This window comes from Pantherophis guttatus, chromosome 6 (genome assembly GCF_059756535.1).
Source record: "Pantherophis guttatus breed Tessera chromosome 6, ASM5975653v1, whole genome shotgun sequence".
NCBI lineage: Eukaryota > Metazoa > Chordata > Lepidosauria > Squamata > Colubridae > Pantherophis > Pantherophis guttatus.
In genome coordinates, this window is record NC_142068.1 from 3,626,845 (window position 1) to 3,651,265 (window position 24,421).

General features: G+C 44.0%; 1 protein-coding gene across 2 annotated transcripts in view; it reads left to right on the plus strand.

Annotated features, from left to right (window-relative positions):
- Positions 1–1,360: 1,360 nt before the first annotated feature.
- The window catches only part of ARMC9 (armadillo repeat containing 9), a 138,813-nt gene continuing 115,752 nt past the window's right edge, over positions 1,361–24,421 (plus strand). The window contains exons 1-4 of one of the 2 annotated variants that reach the window (XM_087872020.1): positions 1,361–1,765; positions 10,715–10,787; positions 13,225–13,350; positions 14,359–14,526. In XM_087872020.1, coding sequence (XP_087728146.1) covers positions 10,734–10,787; positions 13,225–13,350; positions 14,359–14,526 — 348 coding nt within the window. In that variant the 5' untranslated portion in view covers positions 1,361–1,765; positions 10,715–10,733. The remainder of the gene's footprint in view (positions 1,766–10,714; positions 10,788–13,224; positions 13,351–14,358; positions 14,527–24,421) is intronic. The other variant, XM_087872019.1, reaches the window with a different exon arrangement.

The window sequence follows — 24,421 nt, forward strand, 5'->3', positions numbered from 1 at the left end:
GGTCCCTATTTTTCTACTTGCATTTTTTACCTGCTTTCGAACTGCTGGCTGGCAGAAGCTGGGATGAGTCACTTCAGCTCACCCCATTATGCGGCACTAGGGACTCGAACCGCTGAACTGCCGAACTTGGCCATTTTAAGATTTGTGGACTACAACTCCCAGAATTCAACATGGCTGGCTTGGGGACTTCTGGGAGCTGAAGTCCGCAAACCTTAAAGGTTGCCAAGTTTGGAGACCCCTTGGCAAAATAATACTTGAATTAAAGTATTATGAAAGGGAGCTGTGCCAATAGTTTCATCCAATCTTGCACAGCGGTTGGTAAACATACTTATAAGGAGCCTGAGTGGCGTAGGAGGCTAATGCCTCCTAGTAAGGCAGCATTTAACATCCAGCTGCCTGCAATTACTGCGAGTTCGAATCTCCCCAGGCTCAAGGTTGACTCAGCCTTCCATCCTTTCTAAGGTAGGTAAAATGAGGACCCGGTTTGTGGGGGCAATAAGCTGACTGTATAAAATATACAAAAGTATGAAGGCTATTGCTTAACGCATTGTAAGCCGCCCTGAGTCTCCGGAGAAGGGCGGCATATAAAAATAAAAAAAAATAAAAAATAAAAAAATAAAAAAATTCAATCAGAATAAGAGCTGGAAGGGACTTTTGAGGTCTTCTAGTCCAACCCCCTGCTCAGGCAGGAAATACTATACCATTCCAGACAAATGTCTATCCAATCTTTTTTTTTCAAAACGTCCAATTTGGAGCACCTACAACTTCTGGTGGCAAGCTGTTCCACTGGTTAATTGTCCCCACTGTTAGGAAGTTTCTCCTTAATTCCAGTTTGCTTCTCTATTTGGTTAGTTTCCATCCATTGTTTCAAAACATTGTTTTGTTCAATTTATGGTTGGTCACCATGCAGCCAGATGTTTTGTTAATTTGTTTTTATCATTTTCATTTATTTATTATTAAATTTAGATGCCACCCTTCTCATTGTCAAGCAACTTTGGTGGCTTATAACTGTGCTACGAAGACAAAGATAGAAAACATAAAATATAAAATTGATATCCCATTGTCCTTGCTGGAACTCAAGATTTGATGTGGCTTTTAAAACTGGATTGTTGATATGTTTTACATGCAAACGGGAACCAAGCCAGTTTTCTCCTTGGTTATGTGTTTTTGTTTTTGTTTTAAATGTGGAAATAAGTTATTTTTACATGCAAATATTAACTAAAATGATTCCACAGTTTCTCTGTCCATCTAGTCTAGCTCAATTGTCTCAACCTTAGCCACTAAGACGGGTGGACTTCAACTCCCAGAATTCCCCAGCCAGCATAGCTGGCTGGGGAATTCTGGGAGTTGAAGTCCACCCGTCTTAAAGCGGCCAAGGTTGAGGGACTTTGCTTTGTACAGGCTCAGTGTGCTGTGGGTCCCAGCTCCCCCTTCCAAAAATGGGGCGCCAGGAATCCCATCCACAGGGGATAATGGAAGGCAACCAGCATATCTGAAGGGCGCCCGGTTGGAGAAGCCAAGCGAAACGCTCCACACAGGCCTCCCTTCGAGAATCGCCGTTGCTAGGAGACGCAGGTTTTTTTTTCTTTTCCCCCTCCATCCGGGGACCTCGCAGAGTCACCTGACCAGAGATCTCGTCGCCCATTGGCCGCGAGCAAAGCCACGTGGTCCTGACTCCGCGTGAAAAAAAAGCGGCCCAGTCGCCGTTGCTAGGCGACGGGAGCGAGGGAGGCTGCGGCCTACTCGGTGTTATCCGTCGCGGCAGGTAAGGCGGGTACAGGCGATGCCTCCCCCCGCGCCGACCCGTGGAAAGGAACCCCCGGCCCGTCCGGAGATGGTCGATTGGAAGCTTCCTCTCCAGCTCTTCCAACGTTGTGCCGGACTACAACTCCCATGCTCCACAGCCATCCCGCTGCGATTGCGCGGGGGGGGCGGAATGCTCGCCTTTGGAGTCCAATATCAAGTGTGGGGTGGGGAGAGCTGTGGGCTAAATCCCGGGATGCTCAGCCATCGTGGCGGGGGAGCATGGAGGTTGTAGTCCCATGCAACTTGAAGGGCCGCTGTATTCTGATATTGGAAAGGGAGTGACTTTTGAGTGGCACTCTGCACATGCTCAGGGTAATTGCTTAATGACGTGTTCTTGGCCAAATGGCTACCCAGCATCTCTTCCTGGGAAAAAGCTCTACCTGTTGGGCGTCTGCCTGTTCCAAGGCCACACGCATCAAGACAGGTAGTCCTCGACTTACGACCACAAGGGAGCCCACCGTCTCTTGTTTTAACTGAGTCATTGGTTAAGTGAGTTTTGCCTCGTTTTAGGACCGTCCTTGCCATTGTTGTTAAGTGAATCACTGCCGTTTGTTAAATTTGTAACACGGTTGTTAAGTGAACCTGGCTTCTTCCCCGTTGACTTTGCTTGTCAGAAGGTCGCAAAAAGGGGGATCATGTGATCCCGGGGACACTGCGACCGTCATAAATAGGAGTCCTTTGGCAAGCATCTGAATTTTGAACGCATGATTATGGGGATGCTGCAATCAAAGGTCGTAAGTGTGAAAAATGGTCGTAAGTCCCTTTTTTCAGTGCTGTTGTAACTTTGAACGGTCACTAAATCTGCATTACTATTAATCTTCTCATCGTTCCCATCATCCATCTCCTTCCACTTATGACTGCATGACTGTAACTTTGTTGCTTGTATCCTTAAGATTTATATTGCTACTGTTTCCTGATTGCTTATTTGTAACATATCTTTTCTTTTATATACCCTGAGAGCACATGCACCAAAGACAAATTCCTTGTGAGTCCAATTACACTTGGCCAATAAAAAATTCTATTCTATTCTATTCTATTCTATTCTATTCTATTCTACTCTACTCCATTCCATATTTTCTATTCTATTCTATTCTATTCTATTCTATTCTATTCTATTCTACTCTACTCCATTCCATATTTTCTATTCTATTCTATTCTATTCTACTCTACTCCATTCCATATTTTCTTTTCTATTCTATTCTATTCTATTCTATTCTATTCTATTCTATTCTATTCTACTCTACTCTACTCTACTCTACTCTACTCTACTCTACTCCATTCCATATTTTCTATTCTATTCTATTCTATTCTATTCTATTCTATTCTATTCTATTCTATTCTTCATTCCAATATTCTATTCTATTCTTCATTCCAATATTCTATTCTATTCTATTCTATTCTATTCTATTCTATTCTATTCTATTCTATTCTATTCTATTCTATTCTTCATTCCAATATTCTATTCTATTCTATTCTATTCTATTCTATTCTATTCTATTCTATTCTATTCTATTCTATTCCATTCCATCTTTTCTTCTTTTCTTTTCTATTCCTCTCTACTCTACTCTACTCCACTCCATATTTCCTTTCCTTTCCTTTCCTTTCCTTTCCTTTCCTTTCCTTTCCTTTCCTCTTTTCTTTTCCGCTCTACTTTACTCTACTCTACTCTACCCTACCCTACCCTACCCTACCCTACCCTACCCTACCCTACCCTACCCTACCCTACCCTACCTCACTCCACTCCACTCCACTCATTCTATTCTATTCTATTCTATTCTATTCTATTCTATTCTATTCTATTCTATTCTATTCTATTCTATTCTATTCTATTCTATTCTTCCTCTTCCTCTTCCTCTTCCTCTTCCTCTTCCTCTTCCTCTTCCTCTTCCTCTTCTATTCTGTAAACTGTTGTAAGCTGAGGACTACCTGTCATTTTGCAGAGCTTAGAGTTTAAAATGAAAGGCTTTGGGGATTAGAATCCAGACCCAGTTAAGAGTTCAGGGGGAAAAAATAGTTTCTTGGCACAAAAATAGTACACACAAAAAAAATTTAAAAATCAACCCCCTCCAAGAGTTAAGCTATTATTTTTTAAAAAAATACTTTTAAATTACTCTTTCTGTACCACTAGTTTTTATAAATTACTATTTCACATAAGGAATAATTAGCATTTGCAAGTTATTTAAGAGCCCCTCTTGATCTTCCTTCTTTTCTCAGAATATTCTGGGACTAGACTAGACTAGACTAGACTAGACTAGACTAAATCTTTATTGGCCAAGTGTGATTGGATACACAAGGAATTTGTCTTTGGTGCATAAGCTCTTGTACATAAAAAAATACATTAGTCAAGAATCATAAAATGAAACACTTAGTGATAGTCATAGGTTACTAATAAGCAATAAAATCATATTAGGAAACTAAATAAAACAATATAAATCATAAAGATACAAGCAACAAGGTTATAGTCATAAGTGGGAGGAGATAGAATAGGAAGGATGAGAAGAAGAATAGTAATACAATCTTAGTAAATAGTTTGACAGTGTTGTGGGAATTAGTTGTTTAGCAGAGTGATGGCATGCGGGGGGGGGGGGAAACCTGTCCTAATTATTCAGCCATACAATACATTAAAATGTTAAGCAGTTTATACATTAGCCAAATGTACAAACTCAGACGTCATAGTTGGAAGCCATGGTCTATATAATATGTGAAACAAACTGACAGGTATGTTAAAAACAAGCTTGAATTTGAGTTTGCTGTCTGAATAGTTTATTGGCTGTAGGATAATTTCCAGCCCACCTGGAAACCTGCTTAAAACAATCTGTTGTCTTTGCATGCTGAGCTACCGAAATTATTTTGTGGGATGCTTGTGCTGTTACGTTTCTTGGTATTAAAACTTTTGTCCCACGCTTCCACGCATTTATTTATTCAATTTCTATTGCCGTCAATCTCCGCAAGTGACTCTGGGTGGCTTATAATTCTAAAATTACAAAACAGTTAAAGCAATTAATATAATTAAAAATACCACATATACGCACACTGCACAGTTAGCCAACTAACAGTAAAAGCCAAGAAATTGGGCCCTTAGCACATTTTGAGACCCAGGCTTGTTACACAGTTGTTATATAATGTCCACCACCTTAGGTAAATTTTCAAATTTTAATCAAGATAATCCACGATCAATTTGCACATGTAAGGAGGCTGTCATAAAAGTGTGTTAGGGAAGCATAGCTGGGATTTCTTTTTTTTTGTTTCAAATTATCATTTGGACGTGTTTGCTCTTATTTAAATTTTATATTCAGTGTTACATTTCGACATTGTATTTCTACAAAACCCAGGATCCCTTTGTGAAGGGCAATTTCTAAATTTGATGAATAAGATTACAGGTAATCCGCAATTTACAACCACAATTGAGCCCAGAATTTCTGTTGTTAAGTGAGACTGCAACTTGTCAATCTCCAAGCATCTGAATTTCGATCACATGACCATGGGGATGCTGTAACAGTCATAAGTGTGAAAAATGGTCATAAGTCACTTCAGTGCCATTTATTTATTTATTTATTATTTATTTATTTATTTTTAATTTTGATTTATATGCCGCCCTTCTCCGGAGACTCAGGGCGGCTTACAATGTGCTAAGCAATAGCCTTCATCCTTTTGTATATTTATACAAAGTCAGCTTATTGCCCCCACAAACTGGGTCCTCAATTTACCTACCTTAGAAAAGGATGGAAGGCTGAGTCGACCTTGAGCCTGGTGAGATTCGAACCTGCAGTAATTGCAGGCAGCTGTTCTTAATAACAGGGTGCTTTAGACCACTGTACTACCAAGACTCATTTATTTATTTATTTATTTATTTGTTGGTTCGATTTATATGCCGCCCTTCTCCAGAGACTCAGGGCGGCTTACAATGTGTTAAGCAATAGCCTTCATACTTTTTGTATATACCTGCTTAGTAGGGCTTTCGGGGGGGCCCTAAGCAGTGTTCTTTTTTTTATACAAAGTCAGCTTATTGCCCCCAGAATCCGGCTCCTCATTTTACCTACCTCGGAAGGATGGAAGGCTGAGTCAACCTTGAGCCTGGTGAGATTTGAACTCGCAGTAATTGCAGGCAGCTGGCAGCTAAGTGCTACTTAAGTGCTACTTAACAGCGCTTTAGTCTGCTGCTCCACCAAGGCTCCTTAAATTGTGACTTTGAACTGTAAGCAAACTGTTGTAAGTCAAGGAGTACCTATATTTTGGTGGTGTGACAAATAATCTTGAGTCGATGCCAGTTTAAAAAAGTAGATGAGTGTTTGTATGAGCAGGCTACGATCTAGCACAGAAATTACCTACTGAAGTTAAGTTGCAATGAGGCTGTATGGGTCGCTGCACGATCTCCAATAATTTATGCCATAAAATGGCAAGTTACATTGAATTTGTCCTTTGCACTAGGATGAAAACGAGATTTCTACAAGAGGTGAAACTTTGCACTAGCTAGCAGAATGACCCTTTCAATGGATGAACGAAAAGAGAACCACAATTTCTGTTGTTAAACAAGTCAGATTATAAAATGAGTCATATCTGGTTTTACAGGTAGTCCTGGAGTTACGGCCACAATTGAGCCTAAAATTTCTGCTGCTAAATGAAACAGTTGTTAAGTGAGTTATGCCTCATTTTATGACATTTCTTGTTAAGTGAATCACTGCAGTCGTTAAATTGGTTACACAGTTGTTAAGTGAATCTCCCCCCCCCCATTGCTTGTCAGAAGGTCACAAAAGGTGATCACATGACCCCGGGAGACTGCAACCGTCATAAATATGAGTCAGTTGCCAAGCATCTGAATTTTGATCACCTGACCATAGGGGAAGCCTGCAATGGTCGTAAGTGTGAAAAACGGTCCTCAGTCACTCTTTTCAGTGCCGTTGTAACTTTGAACGGTCACTAAATGGACTGTTGTAAAGTCGAAGGTGACCTGTATTACTTTTTTGCTGTGGTTGTTAAATGAATAAGAACAGTTAAGTGAGTCACGCAGTTGTTAAATGAATTGCACAGTTAAATGAATCCAGCTTCCCCCATTCATTTTGCTTGTCGGAATCTGGTTGAGAAGATCGCCAGTGGCGATCACATGATCTGATGCAACCCTCCTAAATATATGCCACCTACCCACATTTTGATCATGTGACCACGGGGATGCTGGGATGGTCATAAGTGTGTGGACCCTTGTAACTTCAAATGGCCACTAACAAACAGTTGCAAAGGACTGAGGACCTTGATGGAGGAAGGAAAAAGGGAGAAGAAAAATAGCCAGATATGGCACATTCTGATCCTCAGAGCTGTGGTTGGAAATAATCAGAATTAAGGTACAGTTGAGCCCTTGTTAATACTTTTGACTAATGGGGGTGTAGAGTTTTATTTCATTGTATAATTAAGGAAAGATATCCGTGAGCTTTGTTTGATTCATGGTGATCCCTAGACATATCTGTGTATTTTTCTTGGCAACCCTATGAAATTGCTATGCTGTTGCCTTCGTCTCGGATTTTTTTTTTTAAAAAAAAACCTTCACTGTTTAGCTTATATGTGTTATACTTTTCTGGTGGTGGTCCCATTAATACCCATCCAGAATCTCTCCCTGCTTAACTTACTTTGAGAAAGGTTGATTATACAATTCTACGTTACATTTAGAATTTAGAATAGAATCGAGCTGGAAGAGACCTCGGAGGTCTACTGCTGTTAAAGTAGCACTTAGCTGCCAGCTGCCTGCAATTACTGCGAGTTCAAATCTCACCAGGCTCAAGGTTGACTCAGCCTTCCATCCTTCCGAGGGAGGTAAAATGAGGACCCGGATTGTGGGGGCAATAAGCTGACTTTGTATAAAAAAAGAACACCGCTTGGGGGGGCCCAAAAAGCCCTACTAAGCAGGGATATACAAAAGGATGAAGGCTATTGCTTAACGCATTGTAAGGCGCCCTGAGTCTCCGGAGAAGGGCGGCATATAAATCGAACCAATAAATATATAAATCGAACTAATAGTCCAGCCCACTGCACAAGCAGGGGAACCTACATCAGTGATGGCTAACCTTTTCCGGACTGAGTGCTCAAAGCACGCATTCGCACACTAATGCGTGTTCACCCGACCCCCCAAAATGCAATGTGTGCACGGCCTCTGCACATACGCCCCACCCTGCACATGTGCGCACACACCCCACATGCACCCCGCCCCAGCTTCCATGCGCACGTGCCCGCTGGCATGACCTGCCCCCCACGCATGCGCGGTAGAGACCTAAAGAGCAACTGGCCAGAGAGAGGCCCGTGCACATGTGTGGCAGAGCTGAACAGGGTCGACGGCTCGCATACCCACAGAGAGGGCGCTGCATGCCACTTCTGGCGCGCGCCATAGGTTCGCCATCACAGACCGCTACCATTTCAGATAAGTGGCTGTCTCGTTTCTTCTTAAAGACCTCCAGTGATGGAGCGCGCACGATTTTTGAAGGCAACTTCTGTTCCACTGGCTAATTGTCCTCACTGTTAGGAAGTGTTGTGGCCCACCAGCGGTCTGCGCGGATCGTGGCTGATCCCAATGACGAGGAGGCTGGTGTGGGGTCGCGCCAGCAGCCTGTGCAGCCGGCGCTCGCGTCGGACAGCGAGGAGGCTGAAGAGGATGTGGTGCCAGAGGCAGAGACTCAGCCTGGGCCTTCAGATCCTCCAGAGGCTCCTTCAAGTGGAGAGAGCGAAGTGGAGGAGCCTCTCCTCAATGCTCGAGCACGCAGGGCTGCCAAAAGGCAGGAGTGGCTACTCAGGAGGAGGAGGTCTCCTCGAGAGTAAGGCTTGAGGATAATTGGCCACTCCCTTAGCCTATTTAAGTCACACGCTGTTAGTAATTTCTTGCTGGAAACAACGTGCAATTATTACAGAGCATTTTTGAAGAGTGAGTGTCTTATCGTATCTTGTTTTCTGGGCTGGTTGCCAACCTTTGCTGGACTTTGGTTTATTCTTGCTACTTAATAAATTTGATAAGGACCATTGGTGTGTATCAATATCTTCGGGAATCCGGAACTGGGGCAGAACAGGAAGTTTATAATTTATGTAAGTGTGAAGTCACTTTTTCCAGCGATGTTATCACTTCGAACGGTCACTAAATGAGCTACAGTTGACAACTACCTGTATGGAGTCTATTTTGATACCCGTAAAGCCTATGAGGCATGCCAATGAGTTTGGTGTAATAGTTAGAGCTTCAGGCTAGAAACCAGGTAAATTGATGGTAATTTCTAGTCCTGTTTTAGGCACGAAAACTGACCGTGTGACTTTGGGGCAGTCATTGCCTCCCAGCCCTCCGCATAAGATCTGTTGCAATGAATGGATCGACATTTGGTTCATCTGAAAAAAAGTGGAAGCTGGATTTCTGGCGAAAATGCTAGGAAAAAAAATAAAAATAAGGGAGAGTCATGATAAAATATTACAATTCCTGTATTTTTTTAAAAAAAGGATATTTATAGTACGGTCTTGCAGTTCATGCATCATTATGGCAGTGTATTTTGCCTTTGCTATTTTCTGGGATAACAGAAGCAGAATAACAGAGAGGGAAGGGACCTTGGAGGTCTTCTAGTCCAACCCCCTGCTTAAGCCAGGAGACCTTGTATCATTTCAGACAAATGGTTGTCCGGTCTCTTCTTAGAAACCTCCAGAGTTGGAGCATCCACAACTTCTGGAGGCAAGTCGTTCCACTGGTGAATTGTTCTCACTGTCAGGAAATTTCTCCTTAGATCCAGGTTGCTTCTCCCCTTGATTAGTTTCCATCCGTTGCTTCTTGTCTTCTGGTGCTTTTGAGAATAGGTTGACCCCCTCTTCTTTGTTGCAGCCCCTCAAATATTGGAAGACTGCTATCATGTTACCCTTAATTCTTCTTTTCATTAAACTAGAAATACCTAATTCTTGCAACCGTCCTTCATATGTTTTTGCCTCCGGTCCCCTAATCCTCTTTGTTGCTCTTCTCTGCACTCTTTCCAGAGTCTCAACACCTTTTTTTATATAATATGGGGGACAAAACTGAAGTTGATGGTTTTCAACTAATCATTTTTAGGGTGATGATGCCCCATTCCAGGATGAAGCAGGACTGGCCCTCCCTTAGCTTTTTAAATGGGCCAACGCTTATTAGCTAAATGCTGCCACCTGCCTGAGCTTTAAAGAGGAATTTAGGAAGTGTTGACCTAGAAGAGGAGCAGGAAAATGACCAGACTTAGGGTGGTTTCTAGAGTAAATCTAGAAGAAGAATATAGATTATTTCTAATAGTCACCAAGCGATTTTCTATTCCACAGCTAGTAAGGAAATTGTGACGAGGAATAGAATTCTTAGTGCCGAAGGAGCTCGGAGTTAATCTAGCATTAGATGCAAAAAAAAAATCCCTTCAAGTCATCTCCAAGAGAAGAAAACCTGTAGCCTATACTGCCTTAAACTACAGGTAGCCCTCGACTTACGACCACAATTGAGTCCAAAATTTCTGTTGTTAAGTGAGACATCTAAGTAAAGTTTTGCCCCATTTTACGACTTTTCTTGCCAGGGTTGTTAAGTGACTCACTGGGGTTGTAAAAGTTAGTGACACGGTCGTTAAGTGAATCTGGCTTCCCCATGGACTTCGCTTGTCAGATGTTCGCAAAAGGGGATCACGTGATCCCGGGAACACTGCAACCGTCATAAATCCGTGGCCAAGCAGTGCTATTGCTACTCAGAACAGCATACAAAATGGGGGACAGGTGGGGCCTCCCCACCTTTTGAGTGAAAAATCCTTCCCCCTGCAGCCTGTCCAGTCCCACTTACAATTAATCTGATTCAGATATGAAAAACATCGGAACGATTTGAAAGACGGTTTCGAGATACGTATTGCAAAAGCTTTATCTAGCGGTACGTTCAGTAATCCATATTCGAATTATATTGCAGTTCTCCTTGTTGACATTTGATGATGGGTGATGTGCTCGCTTATGAAGCGGAGCTGCTGGGAATGGTGAAAGAGGTAAGTTTTTCTGAATTTTTGACACGTTGAGCCCCAAAGATTTACCGCCCCTGGGATGGAAGAAGGTGCCAAGCCCTTTGCCATGGATTTATTTATAAATCCAATGTGTAGGCTGGCTGTCTTGTCATGTCTCTGGGTGGTTCACAAATTAAAAACACATCCTGTGAAATAAAAACAGAGACAGTGATAATATGGAGACTAAAGAAAAAGATACGGGTAATCCTTCACTTACAACCACCATTGAGACCAACCTTTCTGTCGCTAAGCGAGACAGTGTAAATGACTTTTGCTCCATTTTAAGACCTTTTTTGCCACCGTTGTTAAGTGAATCACTGCAGTTGTTCATTTACAAACGCGGTTGTTAAGTGAATCTGGCTTTCCCATTGAGTTTACTTGTCAGAAGGTCGCAAAAGGGGATCATAGGACCCCGGGACACAACAACGGTCGTAAGTATGAGTCAATTACCAAGCTTCTGAATTTTGATCATGTGAGCATGGGGCCGCTGCAACGGTTGCAATTGTGAAAAATGTTCATAAATCACTTTTTTCACTGCTGTTGTAACTTCAAGCGGTCACTAAATGAATAGTATCTTCCCCCTGAGGCCCTGCAGCCTTATGTACCACGGAAAACGCCTGGAGATGTTTTCGGTAATACCCAAAGGTTTTTTTTCCAAGAGGCAATTGACTTTCTGGTTTTTCTTTGAAGACGTTTCACTTCTCACCCAAGAAGCTTCTTCAGCTCTGACTGGATGGTGGGGAATGGAAGGATTTATACTCTTTGCCGACAGCTGGTCATTTGCATCCTTTTTTAGAGAGTCATTGAGGCCACCTGGAAGTTTGTCTGTGTCCTCAGGGTCACCTGAGTGGTGCCAATAGGTGGGGAGCCTTCCGGGAACTGCTGAAAGGAGCTGTGTTCAGAAGTTCCAAGAAGGCTCCACACCCATTTCACCAGGAAAATGTTCTGTCCCCGTCCTACACGCACACACACCAACAGACGTTCAAGAGTTAAAGACCAAACCAGCCGGCAAAATTCTTTTCCTTATGATAACAGAACTTGGCAACAACCTAGTGGTTGCCTGCCAAGAGTTTATTATTTACGAAGAGGAGAGATAACTTCTCCCCACTTCTGGTACATCAAAAGAAACAGCTCAATAATTACAGAGTCAATCAAGTCCAGAGATAATCCAGCAAAGTCTATAGCAAAAAGTCCGGCAATGCAGAATGGCGTGGAAGCTTTCAGCTTTGTTCGTCACAAGGTTTGACTGGCCACCATGCTCCCTTTTATATCCTGTGGGGTGTGGTCCAGTGACTCAGCCTAATCTCGGGCACGCCTTTTCTTCTGTTGCGCGCGCTTATCTCTGCGACGCTGGCGTGGATCCAGCCAAGACTCATTACCCTCATCACTGCCCATCTGTGGCTGCGTGGACGTGCTTGGCCCCGGCCCTATCTTGCCCTTCGGCGGACACCGAAGGCATTGCCAGAGAGGAGGGTCCTGGAGAGGGAGGCCTTGCCAACTCCTCTCCTTCACTCTCGGGAGTCCTCTCCTGCCGATGACACAGGCTCTGGTAACGGAGCCACAACAGAAAAAGGAGGAGGAGAAGGAAGAAGATGACAGGAAAAGGAGGAGGGGGGCTGTGGGGTCCTTGGTGCTAGCTTGTTTGTTTTCTTGAAGATGTTTTCTGACCGAACTAGGTAACGTCATCAAATCACCAGAAGGGATTTGGTCTCTATTTATATACAAGTGTTATTAGACGTCCCTTTTGTGTCTTCTAAACGGGAAGCCAATGAGTCAAGAGGCAACTGGACTTTGGGTTTTTTTTTTCTTTTGAAGAAGTTTCCCTCCTCCTCCAAGAAGCTTCTTCAGCTCTGACTGGATGGTGGGGGATGGAAGGATTGATATTCCTTGCAGACAAAGCCGGTCATTTGCATTCCTTTTAGAGGGTCATTGAGGCCACTTGGAGATTTATCTGTCTCCTCAGGGTCACCTGAGTAGTGCAAATGATTCCTGTCGTCTGCAATTTTTTCCTCTGGAAATCCATTCCTACTCCCACATCATTTAAAGGGTGTTTGAACAATTTGGGATGAAAATTGCAAACTACAGGAACCAGGAGCACCACTCAGGTGACCCCGAAAAACCTCCCAAGTGGCCTCAATGATTCTCTAAAAGGATGCAAATGAGCAGCTTTGTCTGCAAAGAATGTAAATCCTTCCCTTCCCCACCAACCAGTCAGAGCCGAAGAAGCTCCTTGGATGAGAAGCAAAACGTCTTCAAAAATAAAACCAGAAAGTCCAGTTGCCTCTTGAAAAATAAGGCACCTGTGGGACAACCGTAACCTGGATGAATGAATCTCCATAGACGTTTTCGGTAATATTTCTTGGCCGATGGTCTTTCATGAGAAACATGTTACAGATTCTCCTTTGCCTTCTTGCCTTTGCAGTATTTGGATTTTGCGGAATTTGAAGACACGGTGAAAACATTTACCAAAGAATGCAAAATCAAAGGGAAGCCGCTCCCCAAAACTAGAAGCAATTCTGCTAAAGACTCCAAGGCTCTCATCATTCAGGTAATGCTTCCTTTATGGGTGTGGGTATGCAAGCATCATCATCATCAAGAGTTGGAAGGAACCTTGGAGGTCTTCTAGTCCAGCCCCCACACTCAAGCTGGAGACCCTATACCCGTGATGGCGAACCTATGGCACGCGTGCCCAAAGTGGCACACAAAGCCATGTCCCCCAGCACGCGCGGCCATGCCTGTTTGTCTTCCGTGTTTCTGGTGTGCATGTGTGCGCGATGATCAGCTGTCCTTTGCATGCGCGGCAGTGCCGAAAATCGGTGTGCACATGTGCACCAGCCAGCTGATCGTCAGGTGCGCATGTGCGCCAGAATGCGGAAGTTCAGCTTTTCTGGAGCGCGATCCTTCGCACGGGCGGCAGTGCCGAAAAACATTGTGCGCAAGCGTGCCGGCCAGCTGATCATCGGGCATGCATGTGCGCTAGAATGCGGAAGTTCAGCTTTTACGGAGCACGGCCCCGTGTTGGAGTTTTATCGTCTAAAAATGACACCTAGAGGATGTTAGCAGTCAGCTTTTTTTTTTACAAGGCATGTATGTGTTCCTACGTTATTTGCTGTGGGAGAGAAAAATGATAGCATCATTAGTTACAGCAGTGTTTCTCAACCTTGGAAGCTTGAAGATGAGTGGACTTCATGCCTAAAGTGGGACTAGAATTTCCAGTCTCCTGGTGATTGAACCAAAGTCACCTAGCCAGCCTTCCATGACTAAGGTGGGACTAGAACTCCCAATCTCCTGGTGATTGGCCCAATGTACCCAAATCAGCTTTCGTGCCTAAGGCGGGACTAAAACTCACTATCCCCTGTGATTGGTCCAAAAATCACCAGCTGACTTTCATACAGGACTAGAACTCACCGTCTCTTGGTTCCTGGCCAAAAACCCAGTGTAGGTGTTGGAACATGCAAAATAAGACAAATTTCCACTTATTTTCCACCGTCTTAAATAATTTCTCAAAGGACTAACTTTTCTTTTCTCTCTCTCTCTCTCTTTCTCTCTCTGGAAGGATCTGCTGATGTCCTTTAGTGATGGAGACCAGGACGTCTTCTTTGAACTGTGGGAAGAGCGCATCCCTTCCTCCGTCCGAGAGCAAGAAGCCGTGGCTCAGAAGCTGGAGTTCTACCTTCACATCCACTTTGCCATCTTCCTGCTGAAGCACGCCGTGGGGAAGCCCGTAAATTTTCATGTCTAAATCATCATCTCCCTTTAATGACCCCATAATCCCTTGCGGGGTGGAATCTGGGCAATTGAAGGGAGCTAGCAGAGTGTTTTAATGGCCGGATGCCGTCCCTGTTGCCAATGGGGAGTTTTGTTCAGCAGATCTATTCTCATTGTGCCCAGAGAGAGAAATATCTGCCTCTACCTAGGATCGAACTCACAGCCTCCTGATTGTGAGGCGAGCGCTCCACCCCTAGGCCACCCCACCACTCCAAATTTTCTTCTCTAAATCACCTGTCCTAAATTCTTTGGTTGAAATGAGCAGCTGCGAATCGGTTTATGACGGTCCCAGTGTCCTGGGGTCATGCGATCACCTTCTGCAACCTCCTGATAAGCACTTCAATGCTGTATGATTAACTTAACAGCCGCAGGGATTCACTTAACAACCGCGGCAAGAAAGGTCGTAAAAGGGAGCAAATTCACGTAACCAATCTCGCAATGTTTGGGCTCAGTGGTGGTCGTAAGTCAAGGACTACCCATATTATGCTGAAAATTATCGGTAGTCCTCCACCGACGACCCAACATTTCCGTTGCTAAGCAGGACAGTTGACAATTGTGAGTTTCGCCCCACGTTACGACTTTTCTTGCCACCGTTGTTAAGTGAATCCCTGCAGTTGTTCAGCTAGTCACACGGTTGTTAAGTGAATCCGGCATCCCCTCATTGACTTTGCTTGTGAGACGGTCGCAAAGGGGATCACGTGACCACGGGGCACTGCGACCGTCATAAATACGAGCCAGTTGCCAAGCATCCGAATTTTGATCCACTAACAGTGGGGATGATACAACGGTCGTAAGTGTGAAAACCAGTCAAAACTCCCTTTTTCAGTCGTAACGTTCAACGGTCATTAAAGAGATGGTTGTAAGTCGAGGACCAACCATAATAACTCCTTTCCCCAAGAAATGACATCCAAAACCCCTCCTCCTCTAAAATTAGATGCTTGAAAAAGACTTTTATTGCCTTAAAGTCTGTCGAGATTCTCAGTCATCGGATCACAGTTGCCCCAAAGGTGCTTTTCGGGAGGCAACTGGACTTTCTTGTATTTCTTTTTGAAGACCTTTCGCTTCTCATCCGAGAAGCTTCCTCAGCTCTGACCGGATGGTGGGGAACGGAAGGATTTATATTCCTTGCAGACAAAGCTGCTCATTTGCATCCTTTTAGAGTGACGTTGAGGCCACTTGGAGATTTATCTGTGTCCTCGGGGTCAGCTGAGTGGTGCAAATAGTTCCTGTAGTCTGCAATTTTTCCTCTGGGAATCCATTCCTGCTCCCAACACCATTCCAAGGCTGTCCATCCCAAATTGCATAGCTAAGAAGTCTGCAGAGATTCTCCCATCATACAGGTCATGGTTGTCCCAGAGGTGCTTTTTCAAGGACTTTCTCTGTTTTTCTTTTGAAGATGTTTCGCTTCTCCTCCAAGAAGCTTCTTCAGTTCTGACCAGATAGTGGGGAATGGAAGGATTTATATTCCTTGCAGACAAAGCTGGTCATTTGCATCCTTTTTAGAGGGTCGTTGAGGCCACTTGGAGATTTATCTGTGTCCTCTGGGTCACCTGAAGTGGTGCAAATGGTTCCTGTAGCCTGCAATTTTTTCCTCTGGGAATCCATTCCTACTCCCACACCATTCCAAGGCTCTCCATCCCAAATTGTACAGCTAAAAAATCCATAGAGATTCTCAGTCATCCAGGTCACGCTTGTCGCAAAACTGCTTTTTTCAGAAGGCAACTGGAATTTCTCTCTTTTTTTTTTTTTTCCTTTTATTGCCTTCTGCCTCCATTCTAGCATGTGGGACTATTTTTTTTTTTTAAACTGCAATGCTTCTTCCCATTTCTCTGGCCCAGAAGCCTTAATGAAAGTTTGATTTGATTTGAGCACCGTTCCATCAGGTCCTAGCCCAGAAGCCGGACTCGCTTCATCTTCCTCTCCACAGCCCCCTTGGGTACACACCATCCTCTTGTGTGCATCTCTTCAAAGTAGGAAATGAGAAACGTCTGTTTTCTGTTTAGCAGCATATCATTGTTCACAATTCACGTCCGGCCTCTTAATTTCTTCCAACCGCCGCTCGCCTGCAAACTCAAGAGGCCAAACTATATTTTGATTTTAATGCTGCCTGCTGGCATGTTTGATGCAATATATATCTTGATCCAGCTGTCGTTTGGGGTATTAATTAAAAAAAAAACTCCAAAAAAACCAAGATACAGGTAGCCCTCCACTTACTACAGTTCATTTAGTGACCGTTCAAAGTTACGACGGCACTGAAAAAAGGGACTTACGACTGTTTTTCACAGTTACAACCTTTGCAGCAGTGGTCCTGTGATCAAAATCCGGACGCTTGGGCAACTGACTCGTATTTATGACAGTTGCAGTGTCCCCGGGGGGTGGGGTGTCACGCCATCCCCTTTTGCGACCTTCTGACGAGCAAAGTCAACGGGGAAGCCAGGTTCACTTAACAACCGGGTTACTCACTTATCAACTGCAGTGATTCGCTTAAGAACCACGGCAAGAAAGGTGGCATTTGTCGCTTAACAAATGTCTCACTTAACAAAAGAAACGTTGGGCTCCATTGTGGTCGTAAGTCGAGGACTACCTGTGGTTTGCTGTCAAGAGGGGAAATTTTGAACTCCGTTTTCCTCCTGTATTGGAATGAGAAAACCTTAAAATTCATGAATGTTTGCTCCTAATTCTCCACATCAGCTTTCCTAGTCTAGTGGCTTCAGGTATACAAATAGTTCTTGACTTAGCAACTGTTTGTTTAGTGGTATTTGAAGTTACAACATCACTGAAAAAAGTGACTTAGGACCAGTCCTCGCACTTATGACTGTCGCAGCATCCCCCCCTCCCCTCAGCCAAATGATCAGAATTCATATGCTTGGCAACTGGCATGTACAATAGTGGCCAAAATTGTGGAAACCTTTTACGAAAAGTGTATTTTCTAAAGCTTGCTAATAACACCACTTTTTTTGGAGTAGCACCATACAATTATATATCGGTGGAAAGATAATTTAATCAAGAATGTAATGCAATAACTTTTAGGAAGGATTTGCTCTTAGAATAGCAGTTACAGGATAAAGAAGAAAAGTGAAACACGTAGGAAAAATGAGAGATACAAAAATGATCACCGTAGAAAAAACGAGATATACAAAATGGCAGCATTGAAGCTTCCGGCCTAATATGGCTTCCAAGGCTGAATTAATTCCAGCCTTACAACATCTTCCCATGGAGTGAACCAAGTCTTTGAGTTCTGCAGCTGTTATCACGTGAAACCAAGATTGAATGAAGGCTTCTGTTAACTGGATTTTATTGCTGGGTCGCTTCTGACTAACCAGTTTCTTTAGTCTGCTCCCTAGATTTTCCATCGGGGTAAGGTTGTAAGTTGTAAAATCAAATGCAACCTTTTGTAGTATTCCAGTATTTGAGAGGCTCCCACAAAGAAGAAGGGGCTGTTCTGTCCCCAATCACACGCACACACACCAACAGACGTTAAAGACCAGACCAGCTGGCAGAATCCTTTTCCTTATGATAACGGAACTTGGCAACAACCTAGTGGCTGCCTGCCAAGAGTTTATTATTTACGAAGAGGAGAGATAACTTCTCCCCACTCCTGGTACATCAAAAGAAACAGCTCAATAATTACAGAGTTAATCAAGTCCAGAGATAATCCAGCAAAGTCTATAGCCAAAAGTCTGGCAATGCAGAATGGCGTGGAAGCTTTCAGCTTTGTTCATCACAAGATTTGACTGGCCACCACGCACCCTTTTATACCCTGTGGGGTGTGGTCCAGTGACTCAGCCTAATCTCGGGCACGCCTTTTCTTCTGTTGCGCGTGCTTATCTCTGCGACGCTGGCGTGGATCCAGCCAAGACTCATTACCCTCATTACTGTCCACCTGTGGCTGCGTGGACGTGCTTGGTCCCGGCCCGATCTCTTGCCCTTCGGCGGACACCGAAGGCATTGCCAGAGAGGAGGGTCCTGGAGAGGGAGGCCTTGCCAACTCCTCTCCTTCACTCTCGGAGTCCTCTCCTGCCGATGACACAGGCTCAGGTAACAGAGCCACAACAGGGGCCAACTTATTTTTCAAAGCACCAGAAGGCAGGACAAGAAACAACGGATGGAAACTAATCAAGGAGAGAAGCAACCTGGAATTAAGGATAAACTTCCTAACAGTGAGGACAATTAACCAGTGGAACAGCTTGCCACCAGAAGTTGTGGGTGCTCCATCACTGGAAGTTTTTAAGAAGAGACCGGACAGCCACTTCTCTGAAATGATATAGGATCTCTTGCTTGAGCTGCGGGCTGGACTAGAAGACCTCCAAGGCCCCTTCCAGCTCTCTTCTGATTGAAATGCGACTCATTTAACAATCGCCCAGCAATGGAAATTTTAGTTCCAATTATGGTCATAAGTCAAGGACTATCTGTATTGTGACCTCATGCATCGTACTAACTGGTAATTCAGGGACTTGCTCCCAATTTATCTGAAAGGGGAGATTTCAGTTTGCAGGAAAGCAGATTGCGGCTTTCCCACCTCAGCGCTATGGCTTAGGGGTGCCTTCCTCAGATTGTTTTACTAGAGAGTAAACCTCATTGACGGCAGTGGAACTTAATTCTGCAAAAAGGCTGTCTAGAATTGGAGTGGGTCCCAAACATACTGGTAGTTCTTGATTTACAACCTGTTCATTTAGTGACCGAAGTTACAACGGGACTGGAAAAAGTGACTTAAGACCGTTTTTTACACTTCTGGCTATTGCAGCATCCCCACGGTCACATGATCAAAATTTAGATGCTTGGCCACTGACTCACAAATTACGACGGATGCAGTGTCCCGGGATCATGTGATTATCTTTTGCGACCTTCTCACACGGGATTGGCGACTGGCATGTATTTATGATGTTTGCAGTGTCCCGGGGTGATTCCAAGCTTTTGTTAGTTAATTAGTTAGTTAGTTTACTTTATTGATCAAAATATAGAATTTCAAGTACAAATTATTAAAAGAAAATCCTATAAAACGGGTCTCCAACCTTGGCAACTTTAAGACTTGTGGACTTCAACTCCCAGAATTCCTCAGCCAGCTTTGCTGGCTGAGGAATTCTGGGAATTGAAGTCCACAAGTCTTAAAGTTGCCAAGGCTGGAGACCCCTGCTATAAAAACAATTTAAAATAAAATTGGAATTAAATAGAATACCTGCTGATAAAACGGAAGCCAGGTTCATTTAACAACCCTGTTTCTAACTTTTTAACAATTGCCGTGATTCACCAGGGACAGCCACAAAGGTCGTAAAATGGGGCAAGACACACTTAACAACTCTCTTCAGAGAGAAATTTTGAGCTCAATTGTGGTCATAAGTCAAGGACTACCTGTATCTTCTTGATGCAAAAGCCAAACGGGCTTTGCGTCTCTTCTGAGAATATCAAAGCCATCTGCTTTTCAGGATGCGCTTCATTAGTATTCTAAAGTATCCAGAATTATTCTAATACTGTCTCTAATCTGTCTTTTTGGAAGAAATCCATTTTGATCTGTTTGTATAAAATTATTTAAGTATCTCTTAAGTCTTTCTGCCAGTATTGAAGGAAAGATTTTATAGTCTGAATTTAGCAGGGATATGTATAGGCCTATCGTTTTTGATTTGTTGTGGGTCTGTATCTTCTTTGTGGATCAATTTATTTTATTATTTTATTTTATTTTATTTTATTTTATTTTATTTTATTTATTTTATTTATTTTATTTTATTATTTTATTTTATTTTATTATTTTATTTTATTTTATTTTATTTTATTTTATTTTATTTTATTTTATTTTATTTTATTTTATTTTATTATTTTATTTTATTTTTATACCGCCCTTCTCCTGCGGGACTCAGGGCGGTGTACAGCCGAGATAAAACATAGCATATAAAATTTAAAAACAGTTTAAAAAACAATTAAATAATTTCGGCCCAAAATTTAAAACAACCCAATTAAAACCGAATTCAATTAAAACTGAGAGGATGGGATCAAGCCAGCCCGGCTAGATGGAACAAGTGTGTCTTCAGGGCCCGACGAAAAGTCCGGAGGTCTGATATCGTGCGTATCTCAGGGGGCAGGTCATTCCAGAGGGCAGGTGCTGCCACAGAGAAGGCTCTCCCGCTGGGGGTCATCAGCCGGCACTGTCTAGCCGACGGCACCCTGAGGAGGCCCTCTCTGTGCGAGCGAACTGGTCGGTGGGAGGCTATTGGCGGCAGAAGGCGGTCTCGCAAATATCCCGGCCCTAAGCCATGGAGCGCTTTAAAAGTGGTAACCAACACCTTGAAGCGTACCCGGAAGACCACAGGAAGCCAGTGAAGCTCGCGCAGGAGAGGTGTCATATGTGAGCGCCCCGTCGCTCCCATAATCCCCTGCGCGGCCGCATTCTGGACTAACTGCAGCCTCCGGGTGCACCCCAAGGGGAGCCCCATGTAGAGAGCATTGCAGTAGTCCAGGTAGTCCAGTAGTCAATGTGATATACGCCTCAATCCATGATTTGGGTACTTTCTTCTTTGTCATCACTTCATTCATAACTTCCAGTAATGGGAGACTTAAAAGATTCTTGTAGTATCCTATAACATTCTGCAGGTAAACCATCTGGCCCTGGTGCCTTTCCATTCTTTTGTTTCTTAATTGCTTCTGTTAACTCCATCATGGTTATATTCCCCTCTAACATCTCCTCGATATCTTCAAGATATTTTCAAGATGTCAAGAAGAGGGCTTTGCGTCTCTTCCGATATTATTCACTGCCGGTGGGACAGTTGAGACCGCAGGGGAACTGGCTCTCTTCCAAACGAATGGCAATTTTTTTGGGGGGGGGGCGTGGGAAGGTGTGATTTTTCTCACCGTTCAAGATTGCATTGAAGGGAAGAAACAAAAGGCTTTTTAACGGGGTGGACTGGCACGCTGCCCGTTTCCAAAGTTGCGGCAGGCTGGTATAGTAATCGGATACCCAGCCCAGGTAGCTCAGTTGGCTGCGCAAAGCTTTTTTCCTGGTGCCAGAAACTCACCTGCAGGCTGCCTGCTTGATGGAAGAGGTGAGAATTGATGTTATCTCAAAAAAAGGGCAAATCTTGCCGGGTGGCCTGTTCCTCTTCTTGATTTCAGTCCCCACTCAATTAAAACTGCTGGGTAAACATTGAAGTGGGCTTGGCCGGTGGCCTTGGTCCAAAATTGCAAGTATATACAAAAATAACAGAGCTGAAAGGGAACTTGGAGGCCTTCCAGTCCAACCAACTTCTCAGGCGGCAAGCCCTAGATCAGTGATGGCTAACCTTTTTGCCATTGTGTGCCAAAAGCGGGGGGAGTATGGGGGGCCACCCGCGTGCGTGCCCACACCCATAATTCTACGCATCCCGCCCCCTGCGCATGAGTGCACGCTCCCCCCACTTTTGGCACGCGAGGGCATGGTGGGCCCATTATTTGCTCTCCCCAGGCTCCAGATACTTTCTAGGAGCCTGGGGAGGGCGAAAGTGGCCTTCCCCACCCCCATGGAGGCCATCAGAGGCAGGAAATGGCCCGTTTACCAACTTTCCGGCCTCTGGAAGGTCTCCAAGGGGAGTGGGGAAGGCCATTTTTGCCCTCCCCAGGCTTCTAGAAAGGCTTTGGAGCCTGGGGAAAGCAAAAAACGGGCCTTCCCCATCATCCCGAGGCCCTCCGGAGGCTGGAAACAGCCTGTGTCCCTACTTCTGGTGGCCCAGAAGGCCCAAAAATCAGGTGGCAGGAGCTGAGCTTGCGTGCCCACCGATATGGCACTGAGTGCCACCTGTGGCACACGTGCCATAGGTTCGCCATCACGGCCCTAGACCATTTCAGACAAGTGATTGTCCACTCTCTTCTTTAAAAACTTCCAGTGTTTTCACTCCAACTTCTGGAGGCAAGTAGTTCCACTGGTTAATTGTTCTCACTGTCAGGAAATTCCTCCTTAGGTATTGGAGGTATCCCTTTGAGAGCTGAATGCAACGAAATTTTATTTTAATGTATGCCGATTAGTGTACATTCAAAGTGACAATAAAGTTATTCTGTCTGTCTGTCTGTTGGGCAGTCTATCTCATCTGTCTATCTGTCTAGACTAGATAGATAGATAGATAGATAGATAGATAGATAGATAGATAGATAGATAGAAAGATAGATAGATAGATAGATAGATAGATAGATAGATAGATAGATAGATAGATAGATAGATAGATAGTGTTGTGGTCTGCCAGCAGCCTGCAGAGCTGGCAGCAGAGTCGGACAATGGGGAGGCTGGGGAGGACAATGGGCCAGCCCTGGAGTCTGGGGAAGGCTAGGACAAGGGCTCGGAGGCAGAGAAAGGGCCATCTGGAAGGTACGTGCTGCTTCCGGAGCCTCCAGAGTCGGACCTCAGTGAGGCAGAGGAACTCTGGCATGCGCAGAGCTGCCAGAGGGCAAGAACAGTTGGAACAAAAGGGACGACTCAGGAGTAGGGCTTGGAGATGTCTGGCCCCTCCCATAAGCCTTAAAAGAGGAGCAAAGGCACGTGGGCCTTTGTAGGAAGCAACTGTTGTTAATTCTGTTCAGTTTAAAGCCTGAAGCTCTATTTGATTCTGGACTCCGTGTGGCTTTGCCAATTAGGTCTTTGGCAGCGTGTCAAGGGAGATAAAGGTGGGTGATTATCAGCCTTATCCCAAAGGACTCTTTGCAACTAATTGGGACTCATCTGTGAATGAACAGAATTCACGGCTGTTGCAATAAAACAGGTTTTTGGGACTTCTCGCGTGTTTTACTGATTCAGGAAGAGAGAGAGAGAGAGAGACAGACAGACAGACAGAGATAGAGATAGAGATAGAGATAGAGAGATGGATGATAGGCTATCTATCTATCTATCTATCTATCTATCTATCTATCTATCTATCTATCTATCTATCTATCTTTCTATCTATCTATCTCGGTTGCTTCTCTCCTTGATGAGTTTCCATCCATTGCCTCTTGTCCTTCCTTTGGTTGCTTTGGAGAATAGGTTGACCCCCACTTCTTTGTGGCAGACTGCTGTCACATTCCCCCCTAGTCCTTCTTTTCTCTAGACGAGCCAAACCCAGTTCCTGCAACCATTCTTCATATGTTTTATCTTCCAGTCCCTCTGGAAGAGCTTCGTTGCTCTTCTCTGCATTTTTTTTTTAAAAAAATTGATTTATATGCCGCCCTTCTCCGGAGACTCAGGGCGGCTTACAATGCGTTAAGCAATAGCCTTCATCCTTTTGTATATTTTATACAAAGTCAGTTTATTGCCCCCACAAACTGGGTCCTCAATTTACCTACCTTAGAAAGGATGGAAGGCTGAGTCAACCTGGAGCCTGGTGAGATTCAAACCCTGCAGTAATTGCAGGCAGCTGGTGTTAATCACAATGCTATCAGTCTGCTGAGCCACCAGGCATTCTTTCCAGAGTCTCAACTTTGACCTATCAGTGATAGCACACATGTGGCCAAAATTGTGGAAACCTTTTGGGGAAAGTGTATTTTTGAGGTTTGATGGCTAATAACACTACTTTTTTTTTTTTGGTGTCAAGATAATCCTATTCCACTGCTGGGATGGCCTGGGAATAGCCCAGACCTTAAAGCCCAATAGAAAATCTATGGAGCCGACTCAAGAAACTTGTTAGTCAGAAGTGACCCAGCAATAAAACCCAGTTAATAGAAGCCATCATTCAATCTTGGTTTCACATTAGAACAGCTGCAGAACTCAAAGACTTGGTTCACTCCATGGGAAGATGTTGTAAGGCCGTCATTTATGCTAAAGGTTACCTAACGAAGGATTAACTGACATGGGGATCATTTTTGTATATCTCATTTTTTCTATGGTGATCATTTTTGTATATCTCGCTTTTTCTGCGTGTTTC